Source organism: Phaethon lepturus, unplaced genomic scaffold (assembly GCF_000687285.1).
Source record: "Phaethon lepturus isolate BGI_N335 unplaced genomic scaffold, ASM68728v1 scaffold18589, whole genome shotgun sequence".
NCBI lineage: Eukaryota > Metazoa > Chordata > Aves > Phaethontiformes > Phaethontidae > Phaethon > Phaethon lepturus.
Window position 1 is genome coordinate 8,424 of NW_010564336.1, and position 9,646 is coordinate 18,069.

General features: G+C 38.4%; 1 protein-coding gene across 1 annotated transcript; it reads left to right on the plus strand.

The window, feature by feature from the left end:
* Positions 1-262: 262 nt before the first annotated feature.
* Positions 263-8,952, plus strand: ACBD6 (acyl-CoA binding domain containing 6). Its single transcript, XM_010294860.1, has 9 exons — positions 263-305; positions 940-990; positions 1,074-1,137; positions 3,887-3,940; positions 4,392-4,499; positions 4,955-5,004; positions 5,122-5,200; positions 5,675-5,773; positions 8,630-8,952. The coding sequence occupies exons 2-9, from the start codon at positions 988-990 to the stop codon at positions 8,686-8,688; spliced, it is 516 nt and encodes a 171-aa protein (XP_010293162.1). The 5' UTR covers positions 263-305; positions 940-987; the 3' UTR covers positions 8,689-8,952.
* The last annotated feature ends 694 nt before the right edge of the window (positions 8,953-9,646 follow it).

Below are 9,646 nucleotides of genomic sequence, written 5' to 3' on the forward strand. Positions count from 1 at the left end.
TTCCTTAATTCTGTATCATTTGACCAATTTGACATTATTAATAAAAATATATACAACATGTATGGGTGTGTGGGTGTGTGTATGACTGAAACTACACTTGGGTTCAGTGTTTTTGTCATGATTTCTTTGACAAAGGCGTAGCACAAACAAATCAGCAAGCAGCTCTAAGCGTTAAGGGTTATTTGGATTTGGTGGCCATATGTGTATGCTGTGTTTAAGAAGGCATGATATTGATGCTATTTATTTCTTCTTTTTTAGGACAGGTTAAAGTGTTCAGGGCCCTGTATACATTTGAGCCCAGAACAGTAAGTATCACTGGATTTTAGGGGTTTGGGAAGTTTAATTTGAATCTTGTCTGTAATAACATTTCTTCAGTTCTGCTAGGGTTGGCCTATCAGACTTACTGTACTACATTTTCAGTGAAAAAGCTGGTTGATGGATATTGGTTCTTAATGTGACTGAAACTGCCTGATTAATCATCACTCTTCCTTTTTAAGTACAGCTCTTAAAAAGCAGCATGCTTTCTTCTCTAGTATCAGTTACCTGCCATCTAAGATCAGTAGTGTAAGTCTTTCTTCCAAAGGCGATGAAGAGAATTGTGAACTAAGAGATTTGATGAACTGGGACCAATCAAAAAAGGGAAGAAGTTAACAAACACAAGTTATATTTCACTGCTGTTATTGTACAGTGCTGTGTTGGAAAGGCCACAGACTTTTTCTTTAGTTGTCAGGAAGGTCATAGATCCAAAAAGTTAGCCGTAGGCAAGTCAAACTACAGTATGAAAGACTGTCAGGCTGTTGTCTAGTTGCTAGAGAATTTGAGCTATTATTTTGAAAGAAGAGCTGAATGTACTCCGCTTTATCCATGTATTTGTTTTATCTAAGTAAACACATTCAGGTTTTCATCTACTCTTCCTGTTTTTTTTTTTTTTTTTTAAAGCCAGATGAATTGTACTTTGAAGAAGGAGATATCATTTACATCTCAGACATGGTGAGTCTGAGATATTCCATACAGACTGACTACTTCTGAGATGCAGCTTGTCTATTCTAAACTCTTTTCTCTTTTCTCTCCAGAGTGATACAAATTGGTGGAAAGGAACTTGCAAAGGGAGAACTGGACTAATTCCAAGCAACTATGGTAATGTCTAGAATGTTTTCATTTGGTAAGATCATTCGCAATCAAAGAAAATCACTAAATAAAAATTACTGATACTTATTTTCAAAAACTGATAACAGTACTGGCGTTTAGCACTCCTCTACCAGGGTATTTCATAATACATTTGCAATATCGGTCATCACTGTGCATCAGCAGCGGACAAGCTGTCTTCTGATTTTATTCAGGCGCAGACAGTTTGAGTTTGCCAAGTGTTCATGTTTCTGGTTGTGCAGGTAACAGCAATAGATGTTCTCTGTTTTGAGGCAAAGAACACTTGGATATAAAGGATGGTTTTATAGACAGCACATGAAACTGATAGGCTTGTATTCTTGATAGTCTGAATGGACATATTGCAGTTTTTAAGATCTTCTCATCTTGGCTGTATTCCTTCAGTCTGAGAAATTCAGTAGACTTCCTTTGTTCCCCTCCACCCCTAAAGAAATTGGGCTGTTTTGTTTGCCATTTATTGTTTTTTAACAAATATATTCTGCCACAGAAAACATTGCTTTCTTGGGGATTGCACTTCATTAAATAACCCCATACCTGTTTGAATGGAATTTTTTTTTTTCAGATTCAACTAAAATGACCTTGAAAAGCCATGACTACAGGCAACACAGCACACAATTCTTCAAAGTTCTCCCAGGAAATGTAGGCAGAGTAGCAGTGTCACATGACAGACTGCATCAAAACTGCTAATATGTTAGTAATAGTGTCGTTGCTTCATGTTGTTCCTTCTTTGCTGGGAGACATTATGGTAGCAGTTCTATGATTCCTTGCTTGTAGTTAGTAGAAATACCTGAATAGAAATCTATGGTGCCGTTATTGAGGCCATGGTATCAAATTTCACTTTCTAGAAATTTCAACTTTGTGACTTCCAGACTGATTCTGCTCTTGCCATCTGCCAAGCTGGTCAGTATTATATACAGGAATAGTTTACACATGCTTGCTTATACTCAGATTTCTTTTGAACATTGAACTGTGTTATATTTAAAATAAACCCAGCAACTTAATAATTCAGTTTGTGTTTCTGCTTAGAACATTCAGAAATGTTGCCTCCAGACTGCTTTACTGAAGAATTATCTGAGCAAGAGTTTAACTCCCATTTTAGGCTGGGGAGGGTGGCAGTGCCTTTCTGTGTGCTCATTTGCAAAAATTTCATGTGTAAGCAGACCAGAAGCCAATGTAGACCCTAAGAACAAATTGTACCAGGGGCATGTTGTCCAATATAGACAAACTGCAAAATCCCCAAAGACTTGCTTCCTCTGATTGCCACCATTAGGGCTGCCTAGGTTCAGTCTTAACCATTAAAACGCTGTGATCTCCTGTGCACTTCTGCAACTTTTTTGGGAAAAGCGGAGACAGACCTGAAATTACTGTGTCTGATGGGGTCTCGTGCTCCATCTGCTGGACTTGAAGGAACATTTGAAAAGACTGTGAATGGAAAAGCTGATGAAAACAGAATCAGTGTTATCTGCATTAAAAATACTTATTACTGAACTTCTGACAATAATCTTGTAAAGACAAAGTCATATTTAGGCTTTTGAGACAGTGTTGTTAGTGTTAATGCTTTCTGCCGTGCAGCAGAAGCACTGCTCAAAATGACTAGCATGTTCTTGTGTAGTGTCTGTCTGCTCTGGGACTGGCTTCTCCCGCTCTGCTTTAGGATTCTGTTCACTGCACAAATTTTTTTAAACTGAAATATCAGAATCTGGCATTTGCATTTTATTTTGCTCACAGCTAGATAGATAAGCAGGCGCAATCTTGCAAGTACAAGCATTATGGGAGGAATACACACCAAAGTAAGAAAAGTTCTGGATAGGCCACAGTAGTCTTAAGACTTACTTCTGGTAACTAACATAAGTTATGTTTGCCTGCATTGTATCTGATTACAGTAACAGTTTGATCTGAGGAGCACCCTTTCACGTTCTCCCTACTGCCTGTAACAAGCCATAGTGCAAGGGCTTAGAGACCCTACTCATCTCATATTGTACATTGTCCTGCTTGCCTATGCCCTTACTAGTCACAGGGTTTTCCACCTTAAAAAGAAGTTTTAAAGAACAGTTTCCAGGTTGTGGCCACATTTCCAACTGTTTCATAGTGCTGCTCAGTTTTTTTGCTGTTGCAACAGCACAGTGACCAGGAACTGCTTGCTGCTCCTCTCTTGTAAAACCTAAAGCTTATGAGGTGAAGAAAAGATCTACAGAAGCCTGAACTTCAATCTGCCCATCACTACATTTGTTGTTTAAGCAGTTTTGATTTGCAGACCTTCTGCAAGTTTTCCAGGGAAAACAAAAAAATCTCTGTAAAATAAATGGGAAGCTTATTCACAGTGGGATTTTTAGTTACCCTTCACAGACCCCTTGGAAGTAATTCATTCGTAACTACAGATGGCAAGCTGTAGGTTGAAAGCCTAGCCACATGCAACTGCTCAGAAACATATTACAAGTGCAGAAAGGGGAGTAACAACTGAGATAAAATATTGCCAGATTCCTGGTGGCTTGCAGCCACTGATCAGTTCTTTGAAGTTTTCACAAGCTCTTCTCTGACTTGCTTTCCCAAACACAGGATATTGAAGTGCATCTGTCTAGTCCATCACTGACAAATCCCCTTTCACATTAGAATCGAATCTGTGTTACTTGTTCTGGAACAAGTCAAAGCTTTATTTCCACACAGATGCCAAATATCTCTTGGGTTTCAGAAGTAGTTAGAATTTGCTCTTGTTTCATTTCAGTGGCAGAACAAGCTGAGTCTATTGATAACCCATTGCATGAAGCTGCCAAACGAGGTAAGTGTGATTTGGGTTTTAGTTGTGTCATGCTAAAGGGTGATTTGTTTATTTTCTGCCCAAAGAATAGTATGTTTAGAAAGAAGATGTGACTGTTCTGGTTGTCTTGGTTGTCTGGTATCTTGAAGTTATCTGATAAGTTTTGCAGCTTTCAGAAGCTGAGCTGGTTTACAGCCTGGTAGAATTGCTGCTCTGTGATTGTATACACAAAATAAATGTTTGGTACCATCCATTTAACTATATAGAGACCTAAAGGTCTTCTGGGAGTGGAAGAAGAGATACTTGGTATGATTTGGATTGGTTGTTTTATTAATTATAAGTGATCCTGCTAAACACTTTTTCTCCCTGTCAGTTCATAGGAGGACCCTTTAGAAAGAACTATGTGCTTTAATGGCTCTGTTAACTTTTCAAAGAAAAAAAAATAATCATCAAAACTAAATTTGTATTTCAGGCAACCTAAGCTGGTTGAGAGAGTGTTTGGATAACCGAGTTGGGGTCAATGGCTTAGACAAAGCTGGAAACACAGCTCTGTACTGGGCATGCCATGGAGGCCACAAAGGTATGAGAATTAATTTGAAGTGACTGTTCTCTGGTTTTCTTGACTTGCTTGTTAGACTGATTGCTAAAATTCCAATACTAAATAATAAAACCAGGATTTTTTTAATGTCATTTTAGGTGTTTGGGTTTTTTAAGTCAAAGCTAGAAGAGTGCGCTATGTGTTTTGTTGTAGTTGCTGCTGAAGCGGGCATTCTAATCAACATAACTGTTAGAAGCAGAGTGGGAAGAAGGACAGACCGAAAAGAAGTGTTGTATTGTTTTGAGTATTTTAGGCAGTAGCATTTCTTCATGACTAATGGTTGTTTGCCTAATGCAGTCTGACTGTTAGAGATTTTCATTAGCTGATGGGATCACCTTTTCATTGAATCTTAACCAAAATTTATACTACAAATGCAAAAAAGCCTATTTTGTTTCCACTATATTTTTCTCCTTATTTTTTTCCCCTGTTTTCTGCAGATATAGTGGATGTTCTGTTCACGCAGGCAAACCTAGAGTTAAACCAACAGGTAGGTTAAACCAACAGACCCTTACAGTAGAGGTGTGATGTTATTCATCCTTGGTACAAGCTAAAAGGGTTTTTTTGCTGTATTTTAATCCTGTTGCTTTTCCCTCTAACTCCACAGAACAAATTGGGAGACACAGCTTTGCATGCTGCTGCATGGAAAGGTTATGCAGATATTGTAGAGATGCTGCTGGCAAAGGGTAAAGATCTTCACCAAGATTTCAACAATCTGTGTGGCAGACTAGATTCCTGAATGTTTATTAATCTGTATTTTTTAACTGTTTTCCTATAATCCAGGTACAGTCCCTAGCCAGCTTACCTGCCTGACTTTATAAGCCTTGCAGAAAGTTCTGGCAGCTGTTTGGAAAGCAGACATCTCACCTGCTCAAGATAAATTTCATCGTGCTTTGCAGACAAAATTAGGCACTTAACCCGAGAACAGCAATGACATCTGCTTCCTGGAAAGGGAGAGCAGCCAGCGAGTTCCCTCGCCAGCTGTAGCTTATGGAAGAGCATCCATAGCTTTTAGTCTGCTTCAGAGCAGTCCACAGATGAGGTTCCCTTGTCCATTACTCTGAGCTGTTCTACCCGTGCTACTGAAACTTTTATTGTAATACCATTGCTCAAGAAATAGCGGGAACAGTGATTCATGATGAAAATTTTCTGTTATAAAGGGGCAAGAACAGATCTGAAGAACAATGAGAAGAAACTGGCTTTAGACATGGCAACCAATGCAGCTTGTGCTTCCCTGCTTAAGAAGAAACAGAGTGCAGGTATTTCTGATTTTGTTATTCTGATACATTTTTCCTTTTTAGAGGACAGTTAATATTTTTACCAAATACCAGTATGTTGATAGCCATAAAAGCCACATGGGAGCTACATGGGCTAAGAGTTGCGTTTGGAAGGGTCACTTGAGAGGGTTAGTTCAGCAGAGCTATGATGGCGACATGCGGTTTATCACATTCAGTGTTGCTTACTTCACACAAAATGCCATCTTGTGTCAGCAAGAGACAAAAGAGTTCAGAAGATGTGGAAAAGGAAGTAAGGCAAGGGAAGGAAATGGAAGTCAGGCCCTTCAGAGTGGAGAGACAGAAAGAAAGCAAGGGTGGAAATTTCCTTTAAAAGCATTATACCACAAGGGACAGAGTATGAGGGTGAAATGATGTGACATGTTCCCCCTTATGCCCATCTCTTCCTCCAAATAAGCCAAGCAAACATCAACAGAAGCTACTTATTTTTGTCTTCTTACTGCTCATTTTTTAATTTCGTATTTCTGTGTCTGTCTGAGCGACTCACTCAGGTATGTGAAATACCTGGAAATGGTATGCGAATGCCTGGAAATGCTTCCAGTTATTTAGCAAAAGAGTCTCACTGCCTCTTACTTGCATTTATCTCTCCTAATAGTACAGTGCCTGTGTACAAATGAGTTAAAGGGGTGGAAGGCTATTTTAAAAAGTTGAACAAAGACTGAATTGTTCATTATCACATAATGTTACCTGTAGCTTTCAGGAGGCTGAAGTTAGCGTGGAAACCCTACGTGAATTACACATGAAATGAGAAATTACTTAAAAACACAGGCAGAGTTACAGCTTCTATCAGTGGGATGTGCAGTCCAGTGACTGTATCATTGCAGGGCTAGCAGCAACAGAGGGAATGCTAAGCTCTGGGTGGCTAGATGTTATGGGAATTAAATGGTGCTGACTGCAACTTTAGAAGGCCAAGAAAAGCAGTGCAGCAAAAATACTGTCCATCATTTTGAGAGGTAATATCAGAATTTCCCAGAACACCTTGACAAATTATTCCATCAGTTTTGACTCTGAAGAAATTCTGACAAAAAGCAGAATTTCTACTGTTTCCTGTTTTTTTTTTTCCTAATGTTAGTTAATCCCTGTTAGGAGCACTTACTCCATCTTTGCCTGTCAATTGTAGGCACCTGGTACAGGAATATTCGTTGTTCTAATGTCCCTAATAATTGTATTAATGTTTCATGTTCTTATACTAGGTACCTTATCTTCTGGTGCATTTGCTTCACTCCATCTAAATTAATTTTGTTTCATAGCTGACCGATTTTTCATCCTTAGTCACCTCATCTGTCACCATTCTGTTATTCTCATACACTATCTTTTCTTGTTCGCCTTTATATAAGAAGCTGATGTTCTCAGTTTTAACTGCAATTTCAATATCGGCTTCCTTGTTTGTTTTTCTGTCTTACTTTGATCTTTTATAATCTCTGACACCACTGATTTGTATACTTTTCTTGTATTTTGTGTTTTGTCATTTCTATTCATTTCATTTGTCTATTGCTTCTATATTTCAATTACCAATTTTTTTGACTGAAACAATTGTTCTTTTTCAGAGATTCCATCCTATATCAGTAGTCCTCCTGTCCCCAGTTTCAAGTCTGTTCATGTTTAGATATGGCTTCCATTATAGTTCATCTGTAAAATATTTTGTTTTATCCAAGGAAGCTTACTTTACCACCACTTAAATGTTCAGTTTTGTGTTTTATGTGTGTACACAGATGTCATGATTGCTGAAGTATATTCTAAGAAATGAAAGTTATTAAAATCCTGTCATAGAAATGCAAAAACACTGTGTCATTTGTGCTCCTGAATGAGGGCACAATTGTTACATAGAAGAAGTGGGATTTGTCCTTTCTTGAAGCATGGCCTGTTGAGCACAGGGCTCTACAATTTCTTTCTTTTCTTTCCTTTCTTCTTTTGCTGCTTCTTCTACTCAAAAAGGAAAAAAAATAGTGGTTTTTTTCTCTTAGATTTCTTTTATCAAAACCATTGAGCAGGTCAATTTTAATGTTACTCATTTTTATTCTTCCAGAGGTCTAGGATAATGTGGTTATCACTTCTGTGAATTGTGTCAGTCTTATTATATCAGCACCTGATACTTCTTAATATTTTGTTTTATTACATTATTGCAAAGCTATGACTGACTAGGGACTTGTGGTTCCTGTCTTTCAGTAGTAGAATATAATATATGTTATATATAATCGATATCCTATTCCCATATATTTGAAAATCTTTAGGCAAATAGTCATCTATCACAGAAAGCCCATCCTGTCCATCTTTGTGCAGTCCCAAAGGTAGATGTAGTTCTCCAGGCACTACTGTACATCTGGTGAATATACTTTAATACTCCTGTTTTCTCCTTATCATCCTTCAAAAGCAAAGGCTAGTAAGTAGGTGAGGAAAGGGGGAGGGGAGATAATAGGTGGAATATGTTTGATTTTAAGCAGAGGATGGCAGTCATCTAGGCACTCAGAACAAAATCACAGAGACTGTTTCACCAGCGCGCCCATCCTTTCCTTTGCAGTTTAAAGGTAATACATACAGAAGGTAGAATTAAAGAATTCCAGCTCTGCTGTATGGGTTCCAAGGTGCCAGAAGATATCTCTTAAAGGTCACACAGTACAGACTAAATCACATATGTAGGAGATGCAATTACTGGCATAGCCCAGCCTTTGAGATCCAGATCTACAGCCCCATCTGTGTAGCCCTTACATCCTTAAATGATAGTGGAATCAGGTTGCTCAGATGCTGGCTTGCAAGCATTGCAAATATGGGGTTTTTTCTGATGTGATTCTGTGATTAAGAGAGAGCTTTGTTTCCTTCCAGGTACAATCCGAACATTAAGTAACGCAGAGGAATACCTCGACGATGAAGACTCTGATTAGCTTTTTTTATTCAGCCTAAAGAACTATAATTTGCGTTGCCTATGTCATTCCCAAAGCCTATCTTTACAACTGTAAAAATATCTTATTTAGAGCATTGCAGTCTTCCAATATAGCATATAAACGAGAGGGTGAAATCATGCTTTCCAAAGGAACAATCTTCATGTGTGCCAGAAGATGCCACATTTTAAATTAGAATTCCTTTGGAATTATCTCACAGAGGAAGTGTGGCATACCCTTATTGTTGAATGGGCAGAGGACCATCTTCTAAACTCACAGGTTTCATCTCAGGCATTTCCAGCAACTGCCTTGCATCTCTGGAATATACTCCACAAACTGAAAGGTCCCTCTGGGACAGCAGCACACCATTGCTAACATGTCCCACAATCTCCCCGGATAGAAGTTCCTTTGTGCAGTTAAGATAATACTGGCAGAGTCAAGTAGTGGCTGACAGGTGTGAATGGAGATGCTACTATCGAGGGTGACCGTCTTTTGCCCACATGGAGCCAGCAAAGACAAGGTTTGATTCTCCTCCCCCCCTGCCCCTCCCATTCCTTCCTGTACCCCTCTAAGTAAGGGGTAGAATGACATGGGATGATCTGCCCCTTTGATGCTTTGTCTTTTCTATTGCTATGGGCACAATCCCTGAAATGTAAGCTCAGGTGAAATGCTTGCTTAAGTCAATTGTGCTTCAGAAATACACTTAATTTTGGACTTACTTTGCTTTTTGAAGTGCATTATGATGAAACTATTCATAGTGAAAGGAAGACAAAATATTTTTCTATTTATCCTGCCTAAAATTTTTTTTTTACTGATCTCTTGCTTTTATTTTTTAAGTGTTCTTATATTTTGTCCTAAATTACCTCAAAGCTTAAGTGTGTTTGAAGGATTGAGGGAAGATGTATATCAAATATACCACAAGTATCTTCAGAAAAAGTATCTGAAGCTGAATAAACATTTT